We start from the raw sequence: 12,538 nt of genomic DNA on the forward strand, positions 1-12,538 counted from the left end.
CATATACATATATACATACCTCTACATCCTCAACAATATAAATTATTAGTCCACTCATAAGTTTCCGTGTAGAAAAAGATATTATATATCCTCCTATAGTGGTCCTATATTATAACATGTTCTACTTTTTTAGGTTTTCATTATAACGTTATTAATGATATATCTCATTTTTACTAGATGGTAAAATAATTTAAGCAAAGACTGGGGTTAAAGTATATAAAAATAGTCTGACATGCAATTTAAATCATCTTTAGAAAAAATATGCGAATGTTTATAAAGATACCGGCGAAAAAGTATTTGTGCGAGCTTATTTTCGAAAGTGCTACAATTTTTACTGACAGCTGGTCATAATATGTATATGGAATAACACTGCCTACTTTTTTGAAAAAAGGAAGGGATTAAAAAAGGGTTGCCAGTTTAAATCGCGGAAAATATATTTTAAAATGTAGGTTTGATTAATAGGCCATATCAAAGAGACGTCTTTAATAATCACGTATTACAAATTACAATAAAGTAAGGAATATTTATTACATTCTTCTTCATTCAAATACCATACAAATAAGACAAAAGGGACAACAGACAGTGGATTGTGATACACATACACACAACAATATTGGTACTTGGTTTAGTATTACATGTATAATATATTATGTAGTAACGGGCAAGTATCTGCACACATAAGAACTTAATCTATCTCAGAAAAGTTATGGGATAAAAGCATTTTCCCATATTTTATCAACCACAACATTAAAGAAGACATAGGTACCAGACTCAAGAGAGTGCAAGTTCAGGTTCAATTTATTTACCCATAGTATAAGAAGTAATTACATATTATTGTACTTGTTTTACTTATCGATTTCCTTCTTTATATTGTGATTTTTTAAGTCTTCATATGATATAGATCCTAAGATTCTTGAGTTCTATGCTTCATATGCTGGTCAAAATAATTGTTATTAATTATCCGTAACTAATACTAACATTTAGATAAAGTCAGAAATCGCGCGAACTTAATGAAGCAAAAAGGCAAATCATACCTTAATTGACTTAACTTCTTCAAAGGCGTAAAATAGTTACGTGTCCTGCCCATGTGTGTATACAGTCGTATATATTAATAATAACTAATAACGTGGTAAATTAAATGGAAAAACCAGCATAAAATATTATCACATTGGATTTATATAGCAATCTAAATCTATATAAATAAATAAACCAAAAAAATAGTAAATACTTCTCTTGGACCAAAAATAGTTTATACTATTTATAAATTCTCAAAATAAAACAACCAAAGAGATTAATTATTTTGCAATTAAACTCGACTAAAATATAAACTCATATCTTAGAGATATAAAAACAAACCCAAAAATCTGCAACCATAAACAAATATCTAGAATGTTCCACCTTATCCGTAGCACACACATCAAGAAAAGTTTTATACAAAAAGTCTAATGTATATGGTATACTTATTTGTTACATTAAAAAATGTAAGAAACTAGCTAGCCTAGTTTAACAGTTAAAATGATTTAAAAAACGCTTAGGTGTTACTGTCAGGGTTTTGAGCAATTTTCTGTTTCTGTTCGGCAATCCAGGCGTGTACTCGCTCTTTAAGTTCAGTGTTCGATTTCACCTGGTCCATGGACAGCGGAGAACGGTTGAATGGATCGGATTGATCGCTGAGAAGATGCCTAAAAATTAAAATATTTTTTTCAAATCAACATTTATTTTCAATAAACCACAATTGATTATAAAACTGTCTTAGGGCCGATTTTTCAATGCTTGGATAAAACTTATCCGTTCAATAAAGTATTACGTGATAATATTTAAATGTCACGTAAACTGTCAAATACGGGCAATTAGAATACGTTTTTAAAATGGTAGTTTATAACATTATTCGACGAATAAGTTTTATCCAAGGATTGAAAAATCAGCCCTTAGTGAAGTGAGAGGGTGGAGAAGACACACATCACCATTAATCTAAGAAGTATTCTAAAACGAACATGAAGGAAAATTACGGATAATCAATTTACAAACAATCTATTTCTCTCGTTGTACTCCTATATGTCATCAAAGCATCTCACTCTATTTACAATCTTCTTCTTATATATAAAAACTAGCTTTCCGCCTGCGGCTTCGCCCGCGTTTTCAAAAAAAAACCCGCATAGTTCCCGTTCCCGTGGGATTTCCGGGATAAAACCTAGCCTATGTCACTCAGAAATGATGTAGCTTTCCAACAGTGAAAGAATTTTTCAAATCTGCCAAGTAGTTTCGGAGCCTATTCAATTCATACAAACAAACAAACAAAAAATCAAACCTTTCCTCTTTATAATATTTGTATAGATATTGTATAGATGAATCGCAAAATGTGTTGGTAAGCGCATAACTCGAGAACGGCTGAACCGATTTCGATAATTCTTTGTTTATTATATTCCTTGAAGTACGAGGATGGTTTTTATGAAGAGAAAACGTAAATATGTACCACGGGCGAAGCCGGGGCGGACCGCTAGTCTTATATATAAAAATGAATCGCAAAATGTGTTGGTAAGCGCATAACTCGAGAACGGCTGAACCGATTTCGATAATTCTTTTTTATTATATTCCTTGAAGTACGAGGATGGTTCTTATGTAGAGAAAACGTAAACATGTACCACGGGCGAAGCCGGGGCGGACCGCTAGTCTTCTTATATATAAAAATGAATCGCAAAATGTGTTGGTAAGCGCATAACTCGAGAACGGCTGAACCGATTTCGATAATTCTTTTATTTTTATATTCCTTGAAGTACGAGGATGGTTCTTATGTAGAGAAAACGTAAACATGTACCACGGGCGAAGCCGGGGCGGACCGCTAGTCTTATATATAAAAATGAATCGCAAAATGTGTTGGTAAGCGCATAACTCGAGAACGGCTGAACCGATTTCGATAATTCTTTTTTTATTATATTCCTTGAAGTACGAGGATGGTTTTTATGTAGAGAAAACGTAAATATGTACCACGGGCGAAGCCGGGGCGGACCGCTAGTTATATATAAAAATGAATCGCAAAATGTGTTGGTAAGCGCATAACTCGAGAACGGCTGAACCGATTTCGATAATTCTTTTTTTATTATATTCCTTGAAGTACGAGGATGGTTCTTATGTAGAGAAAACGTAAACATGTACCACGGGCGAAGCCGGGGCGGACCGCTAGTTTACAATAAAACATAACATAAGTATTTATAACTAGATTTCCGCCCGCGGCTTCGCCCGCGTTTTCAAAGGAAAACCCGCATAGTTCCCGTTCCCGTGGTATTTCCGGGATAAAACCTATCCTATGTGTTAATCCAAGTTACCATCTACATGTGTGCTAAATTTCATTGTAATCGGTTCAGTAGTATTTGCGTGAAAGAGTAACAAACATCCATACATCCATACAAACTTTCGCCTTTATAATAGTAGTAGGATTTCACACACACCTTGCAATGGTAGTCCTATCTACCGTGGTCCTAGAGCTCGGCAGTACAACGGGGTCCAACATGAGCGTGCTCATTATGGGATCGAGGAATTCCTCCGGTGCATTGGCGAGTATCTCCTCGTCGCGTTGTCGCTGCACGGCGATAGTGCTCACGCGGGTCGCCACTTCTTGCAGTGATGTTATTAGACCACCGCCTCCGATTCGTACTGTGAATATATTTTTTGTTATGCGTGTTTTCAGATTATTGAGTTAATATTCTTGTAGGTTTTTAAAATTTTGTAATATAATGCTGCTATGGAGTTTAATATTTCATGAAAATATCTCATTTATTTGCCAGAAAAAAAAATATACCTATCTTATAAATCATATTATTTTAATCAAGTAAAAATACAAAACATTATAAAAAATTCAAATAAGTCATTTGAATTTTTGAAAAGATATGTAATATGAACTGCTATTAAAGCATCAGAAAGAACATAAAATGATGAGATACTACACTACACATTATATTGGAAATACAAATACTAACGAATACTAAAAATGATATATTTTATCAATTTCAGTACACACATAACTAGATAAACTACAAACATGTAACCATATAAAATCCTATTCCTAAACAAAACACATACCCAAAACAGCTTCAGCCAGCGTGAACAGTTGCGGTGAGTAAGACCTTCCATCATCAGACACGGCGGCACAGAACCGCTCGTTGTTGCCGAGCTCTACATACATACGGCAGATATCCAGTACTGTGCTCGCTGGATCGAACTCGAACTCTTTCATGTCTTTTACCTGAAGATAAAAATATATTTAACCCATTGACCACCGAGCGGCCCGATCGGGCCGAGACACAATAGATTTTCTATTGTGTCTGTGATCCGAGGACTGACGGATTAAATGTTAAAATAAAATGTAGTTATATTCAGATTTTTTGCAATTTTTTTTTGTATCGTAATAAATACTAAATAGTAGCCGCTCTGTCCACGTTCAACTTCATATTAATAGATTAATGTTATATTCATAGTAAGCTGTATCATTTCGTTATTGTATTATGTATTCTTGTTCGCTCAACCATTGCAACAACGAACACACGATCTGTCACATTTATGTGGGGTGACGAAACACTTTACTAAGAAAACAGGATAACTAAAATATTTTCAGGTTCGAAGAAGCTTTGACAAGTTCAAAAAGAGTAACAGAAAGATGGTGGATATCTGCCCTATAACTCATTTTAATGATAACAGCTAACAGCTGATCACCTTAAAGTTCTTCTTATTGGGTCCAACCAAGTGCAGCAAGAAGTAATTCAGCATGGACGCGATCCGTTCCACGAGTGTGGGGTGACAGAACAGGTGCGGCGCGTGCGCAGTGAGGCGGACGAGTGTGCGGATAGTGTCCCGCCCGAGGATGTTGTCGAACCGCGCGAGCATACCGGTGTGCGAGAGGTTAGCTAGGTTCTGTTCGCGTTCTTGAGCTGGTAAGTTCGTCCAGGCGCCGGATTCTCTGCAATTTTATATATAACTTGTTATATGGTCCTTAATGAATGTATTGTTAGTTCGTACGTAGCACTGGTGCACAACCAAACGATTCTAAATACATTACTTGTTGAAAAATTCGCGTTTTTTAGCTCAACTTATAACCTTAAACCAATATACACAACCAGTTATTGAAATGTTATCATTAATTTTAAATTGTAATTTTAAAACACATAACAGAACTATGAATAAATTTTTCCACTATCGTATACATACTGCGCAGTTTGTAGTGTCCGTATTTGCGCCATATTTCCCAAAGCTTCATCAAGCAAGAAGATGGCGTCATTCATCAACAAATTCACAAAACGTAGGAATATTGGTGGATGAACTGCCTCCATGTTTGCTTGAGCTTCGTTTGCTAAATGACTGCAAAATAATTTGATAATATAAATCATTTTTATAGGAATGAACTCAAATTATATAAATATTAGTATTATGATTAATTAATTTAAAATTAAATCAATGACATATTATAGTCGGTTTCTGTATTAAGAATGGATTTGATTACAGTTTGAGAAAGCTTATGATGTCACACATAACAAAATATTTAACCCGCATTTATGTATGGTTTGAAACATTCTTAAAGTCAAATAGTCAATTAAGAAACCTGCCAACTATCTTTCTTAAAAAATTTCTTTCTCAATCCCAAAAATTTACATAAACAAAGGAGAATGACCACGGGTGGTATCAGTAAAATTTTAGTTGTGCCACGTATTTGTGATATTGTTAATTCCTATTTGTATTTATAATGATCATATGTATCACTATTAAGTCTTAATTATTATACCGGATAAAATGAAATAATAGTAAAAGATTGTGTTGTGAATCATGTATGACCACCTATGTAATTGGTAAAATACTAGTTGTGTCACATGTTCGTGATATTGTTAATTCCTATTTGTATTTATAATGATCATATTTATCACTATTAAGTCGTAATTATACCGAATAAATAGAAATAAAAGTAAAAGTTTTTGTTTTGACACATATATATCTATCTCTCTTGCAAGCGTCCTGCGTCATACGTCATAGTTTCTATTTGAAATGAATGAATGTGTTCGACGCATTGTTCGACGTTATTTATTTTGAAATCATGTTTATTACGATTTACTTTTCACATTTGTCTTGTAAATTAAAATATTACCTGTGTAATAAATGTAAAACTTAACGTTCATCGTTAGTTTAAACTCGATAAAGTATTTTTTGAAGTGTTGAATAAAACTATTGTTTTATTTTTATCGTCGCGAACTGCGGCTTATTTACATAAAAACTTTAATCGTTTCTAAAAGTACTAACATCAAGCTTTAAATTGAGCTATATTTCATCTTGACACAATAAGTTTGATTGCGATACCAAGTGCCATAGTCACTTGGGCAATCTCCTTTAAAGACCCAACACATTTATAAGGAAAAAGGTTTCAACAACATTTAACTTACGTAAAAGCATCTCTATGTTCCTGCATTCCCCACAGGAACTCCATAACAAGGTACATGGGTCTGCGATAGTTGAACTTCTGTTCAAACTGTACACTCTGGCCGGTCATTTCGATACCGACGAACACATCCAAAAGACATGGCACCAACTAAAAGATAATTTGAAAATTAATATGTGTAAATAAATTATTTAAAAATAAATCAATAATTAATTTTGCAAAACGATTAAATAGATTTCATAAACGAAAAAAACTTAAAGTACACAGGTACATTATATAATCAGCAGGTTATTTAAAATTATTATATTTATACCTGTAATCGATGGGGGTGCTCCTTAAACAGTTGCTCTCTGTAGAAAGAAGCCATGTTGCTTAGAGGCTGTTGCTCATCCGGATGATTTGGCAACATGGCCTCCAAACATTCGGCTAAACGCGCCCTGATAATTCAAGAAAATTAAGCATATTAAATATATTCGTTATTTTTGTCGAAGATTTTAAAGAGGCATATATGTGTAAGAATATGATTATTACTTTTAGAGCTAGGTATGTTGTCTTTATTGAAGTCAAGATAAGATAAGCAATTTGATACATTTATATTAAATCTTGATTTATAAATCATTTATTATGAAATTCAAACACAATGCAGTACCAGCAGATTTATGGTAACAAGACTATATAACACTCTGAAAAAGTATACTTTCTGTTAAGCAAAGTAATATTATAATCTATAACCTTAAATGCGGGTTATAAGTCCTTGAAGAGTCTCCCATAAACGCAAGCACTAATGTCAGAGCTGGTTGCAGCAAGCCAGCCAAGTCCGCCTCTTCAGTGATGGCGCCCACCGTACGCCGAGCCATTGTTATTAGAACAACTATGTTCTCTAAAACGAACTCTGGAATGCATCTGGAAAATATTTACCATTTTAAACTTTCAAGTATATTACTGATATATAATTTTAATACTAACGTATTTATTATACATTTAGTTGTTTTTTAAATAAGTATGTTTTATTATTTGCAAAAAGGATTTAGCAGAAATGATTGTAATACAAGTCTAGAACCGAAATTGCAATAAGAATTTATTATAGATGTAGGATTTAGAGTATTTATTCCTATCAAACAATATATTGTTTATTATTCTAGTGCTTAACTTCACCAAATTTCAAATATCACGCGTGTAAAAGTTTAATCACAATTCCAAAACAACACATTTCACATGACAAAATAAATTTCAAATAAAAGGTATATTCGGTTTATTAATTACATTACCTTAAAGTATCAGGCGGTGGTGTATTTATAGGCATGTTAACGGGCATCAAATTCATTGGAGCATAGCAAGTCCTTTCAGTATTGTCTCGTATCGCGACTTGCACCAGCCAAGTGCACGTGGTTGCTTGTAGACGGTGCAAATTTGTCAACATGTCATTTTCGAGAAGAGCACAGCGGAAACTTACGAATCTGCAAAAAAGAGTACACTTTTTCAATGTAAAAACAAACCAGCTTACAGTATTGACAATTTAGATATTATATGAATCAACTACTTTGTAGGTTAGTTAGTAATTTAGTATAAACTTGAAATTTACGTAGCTACCTGTACATTTCAATAATAATTTCCAATGCGTTTTTTATCACTCACATTATTTTTATCCATGGGGTAAGAAATAAGTAGTTTAAAATCAAATTCTATAAATAGTTTAAATATATAATACAATCCACAGAATGGCTCTTATAATACAAACAATATTCATATACACAAATCCAAGCTACAAATAATAAATTATATTAAAAAATTGCATAATAACTTCGTCATAAGATGTTGTGCTCGCTGTCGCAACGGATCAACCAGATGATGTGAGCTGGCTGCTACATCCGACAATGCTCGTTGCGCTCTACCCAGGTCTTGACCGACACGATACAATTTTTCGGCGCAAACACGAACACCTGTATGAAAGAAAAGTTGTTTTTAATTTATTATTAATGTAAGAAAAGTGTTTCTTAGCAAAATTTTAATCTATTAAATAAAATTGAATTTAATACTATATTATATATGCAACAAAATATTAAATACATAAGTACTAGGTGTTTACAGTACTAGCTGATAGCTATTTTAACTATGTAATACAGTTATATATAATATTAGTGTTATAGTTTTCATATTTTTCATATCCATTCAAACCTGTATATCTTATAAAATTCAACCCAACATTATCAATAACTTACCCAAGTCAATACATTTCTGCGTCATAAAGAAGCACTCAGTGACAAAATTATAAGTGTCAGCTGTTGGCCGTTTAACAGTTTGTCCATCTGCACCCTCACGAGCTGGTAGCAGACATGTCTCAGTGTGGAGACAATCTAAATGAATTGCTTTAGCTGCACACTCTTCCGTCTGAAATATATGATTTTTATAAAATACTAGCTTCCGCCCACGACTTTGTACGTGCATCCCCGTTTTTCCCCGATCCCGCAAGAATTTCGGAAAATCCTTTATTAGCGGATGCCTACGTCCTAACATCTACCTGCATGCCAAATTTCAGCCCAATACGTCCAGTGGTTTGGGCTGTGCGTTGATAGATCACTATAATTTTGAGTTTTATATATATATATATATATAGAGATAGATATTAATGTTAATGTCAAATTAATAAAACTTACTAACAATACAAAACTATTCTTACTTCACTAAGCAAAATTTCCAAGATATTAAAGAAGGAAAAAGAAAATATTTAAATTTTCTAGTACTCTCAGATATAAATGAGTAATGTGAGCTTAAATAAATATCTATTTCAAAGTATTTAGTAAGTTACCGGCACTGCTGCATATGTTGGATCAATCTTCAATGATTTTGGATCATTTGCCGATGTACAAAACGGTTGACAAAGTTGTAATAGCACTGCGCCCAAATTCAACATGAATCCATCAGACACACATTGTAGTGAAGCTGCACTTATATCACCAGCCTGAGAAAGATTACAATATTTTAAATACACAATATTCAAGTATGGATTTCAAAACTATTCTAAAGTATATATTATATAATATTGTGACTGTATGAGTTTTCCTAAGTATTGATCATTACTGAAAATAACCCAAAATATTTTCTATTCTGAAAGAACAAAAAACATGCTTTGCTTTGGAGATAGGCATAATACATAAAAATTTTGGTTATATTAGTTAGTTCTTTAAAGAAACGAATCTTCAATGGCGGCGCTTATCATTCCCTCTCGCTCACACACGGCCGTACGGTATGCAAAAAAAAATGGAAAAATAAAATCACTAAAATGTATTTGATTTTCCCTATAATAGTTTTTATCATAAATTTACAATGACAATTATGCATTTGCGAAAGTAAATAATGTTTTATTGGAATTTGACAAAATATGTTCTTTGGGAAAAGTTGTTCAGTTTTATGGGCTTATTACAAGTATTATGGGGATTTTATTACATTCTGTATACGTAAATATGATAATTCATATAAATACACAAATACAATAACAAAAAAGTTTGTCAACAAACAATTTGAAATAATTAATAAAATAATTATCAATTTACGTTATTTTTATTTTCTTTTTTGATGATCCTACCATCTGTCAAAGTCAGCTTTGGCCGCCATTGAAGATTCGTTTCTTTATTGAACTGACTAATACTACTATACCTGAACATTCCACAACTTTCCTCTAGCAACATTAGCCTTTAAGCATTTGCCAATCCAAGTCAGTAGACGATTTTTAATCTGTGGCCCTCCTTTCAGTAGAGTGAGAAATACCTTGTGCATATTATTTATAAGATGCGATGATGCATTCCAAATTGATGATTCAACCATTGATATAGAGGACTGTAAACAAAGAAATTAATTTACTCATCCAATTTGGCAGACATTTTCTATATTTGTGAATTCGAAAGTTTGATATGGGCTGATGTTTTCCTTTTGAAGAATATAAGCTCTTTATAATAGGTTTTGTCCACCTTTGAGGAAATGTGTATTAAGTTATATAAACTGGTATTATCATATATTAATCCTGACTTACTTGGTCCGTTGGGTTGTCAAAGTACTCATGGAGTGATGTTGCAGTTCTCGGTAAGACTGACAGCGAAAGTAGAGCCCCAAGTACAGAATCCTGATAATGTCTTCCTATCATTTCATTTTTAGGTTCACAAGCTTCCATCAAGATTGGGGCCAAATATGGACTACCTGTTAATTAATTATTATGGTTAAGTAGTTTAAAATTAGAATTATACAATAATAATATATGATTGATATTTTAAAACTATATCAACTTTACTATACTAATTGCCTGGCAGAGATCACTGCTTAGTGATAAGGCCGCCAATTGTAATACGTCCTTCTCGTATCATATTCTCGTCTTTTTATTGTTTTTTTTTGTTATATAATGGTTGTATTACAATAAAGTGTAATAAATAAATAATTTCAGTCAATGAAAAAATGCAATAAAACAAAAATCTATTTAATCTTTTCATTTAACTATAAATAATATAAGCATTTTACACAAAAGAATATCTAAATCGAAACAGAAATAAATCTATACTAATATTATAAAGAGTTTGTTTGTTTGAACGCACTAATCTCAGGAACTATTGGTCCGATTTGAAAATTATTTTGGTGTTAGATAGCCCATTTATCAAGAAAGGCTTTAGGCTATATATTATCACGCCTCCACGCTCCTATAAGACCAAGAGGAGCAGAGCACTGCAAGTAAAACCGCGGAGCAAGGCTAGTAATTAATACTTCCTTTACTAATAATAAACAATTATATTAAACAAAAACAAATAAGCTTTTTGCCTGTGAAAATGAGACATATTATGATTGCAATTAAATGTAGCCTATAACTTTATAGCCTGATAATTAACTCTAGACACAAAAATCATAAAAAAACTAAATCGCTCCTTTGCAATGTCATTGTTTGACAAAATACTTTCGCATTTATTATGTAAGTAATATTTTGTATGTCGGTATAATATAATTATACTTACTGGCAAATATGTGAATAGATGGCAAAATGTAGATGGATAAATTTATTAAATTAGACTTGTTTACATCGGTGTGAATTTTCTTTAAAACAGGTATCATGGTGTCTCTTAGCTGATTTTGTGAATCAGCATCCGCTGAAAATTCATAGTAAATTTGTTTTTATAAAATTATAACATTGTGCATTCAAAAGAGCATGATATTGAATTTAAAAAAAATCAAATTGTTGCAATAATGTATTGAAATATTTAAGATACAACTATGCCACCAAGGTACAAATATATATAGTTATTTCATTAATTACCTTCTGCCATGAAAGCCTTCACTAAATCTATAAAAAAGGTGTGGCTTTGAGGATCAACATGTTGTAGAAGTTCAATAAGTTGACTAGCAAAATCTTGATCTTCAAATAAAGCTGGCTGTTTCAGTGCAGTCACTGCATTTCTGAATATAAGTTCCCTCATTTTCTTTATACCATTTCTAACTGTAATGTCATTTACATAGTCATATGTTTGAAGATTTTGCATGGAACTAAACAGATAAGGAAATACTTGTTTTTGTACAACATGTTCCTTGAAAGCTTTGCATGTTTTGGGTATAACATTCTCACATACATCTTGCAGTAACAATCGTTCAAAAAGAGCTTGCTCTAAAGCTTCCAAATCAATTCGAATTCTTGGGTTCATAGCTTGTGCCAATTCTTCCAAATAAACAAGTTGTTTGTCGGATTTTTCATCCACAGCATTCGCGTTAATTGTAAAATGAAAAACATTTTCCACTATGTTGTTGATGGTTTGAATTTTTTCGTCTTCTTTAGCTTCTTTCGCCGCTATTTGTACAGGAACGGAACCAGACGTATATTCAACATCATTGCTGCTTTTACCTTCATGAGTTCCTATTAAACCAGCAAATGGGTTGTTTGGTTCAGACATAATTGTTCAGACACAACAACAACAAACTATGAATTGGTACACTATTCACATGATCTTGCTAATTGCTGTAGAAGCGATTTTTGTTAAAATGATGTTAAACACATAATTAGATTTATGTTAATTTATAACGATTAATAAACCAACAATAAGAGTGTATGAAAACTGCTGACTGTAATTTCGTTATCAAAATTGATAAAACATAATT

General features: G+C 32.5%; 1 protein-coding gene across 1 annotated transcript; it reads right to left on the reverse strand.

The window, feature by feature from the left end:
- Positions 1-468: 468 nt before the first annotated feature.
- On the reverse strand, positions 469-12,529 carry Ube4A (Ubiquitination factor E4A). Its single transcript, XM_090108546.1, has 16 exons — positions 11,706-12,529; positions 11,407-11,538; positions 10,443-10,606; positions 10,070-10,249; positions 9,222-9,374; positions 8,635-8,803; positions 8,217-8,355; positions 7,684-7,872; positions 7,148-7,318; positions 6,729-6,852; positions 6,420-6,565; positions 5,200-5,349; positions 4,708-4,951; positions 4,078-4,240; positions 3,447-3,651; positions 469-1,682 (listed from the first exon to the last, which is right to left on the reverse strand). The coding sequence occupies exons 1-16, from the start codon at positions 12,331-12,333 to the stop codon at positions 1,532-1,534; spliced, it is 3,108 nt and encodes a 1,035-aa protein (XP_089964672.1). The 5' UTR covers positions 12,334-12,529; the 3' UTR covers positions 469-1,531.
- Positions 12,530-12,538: the final 9 nt, after the last annotated feature.

The sequence above is a fragment of the Colias eurytheme genome, chromosome 13 (genome assembly GCF_061535395.1).
Source record: "Colias eurytheme isolate Ceu_HAF_F1 chromosome 13, ilColEury1 Martin Lab GWU primary, whole genome shotgun sequence".
Classification (NCBI taxonomy): Eukaryota; Metazoa; Arthropoda; class Insecta; order Lepidoptera; family Pieridae; genus Colias; species Colias eurytheme.

What these genes read in the sequence shown, in the direction of transcription:
- Ube4A (XM_090108546.1), bottom strand. Translation starts at nt 12,333, where the DNA reads ATGTCTGAACCAAACAACCCATTTGCTGGTTTAATAGGAACTCATGAA. An exon ending in ATCTATTCACATATTTGCCA is followed by an intron (nt 10,607 to 11,406) that starts GTAAGTATAATT and finishes ATTAATTAACAG; the next exon opens with GTAGTCCATATTTGGCCCCA. An exon ending in CCACCGCCTGATACTTTAAG is followed by an intron (nt 7,319 to 7,683) that starts GTAATGTAATTA and finishes AATATTTTCCAG; the next exon opens with ATGCATTCCAGAGTTCGTTT.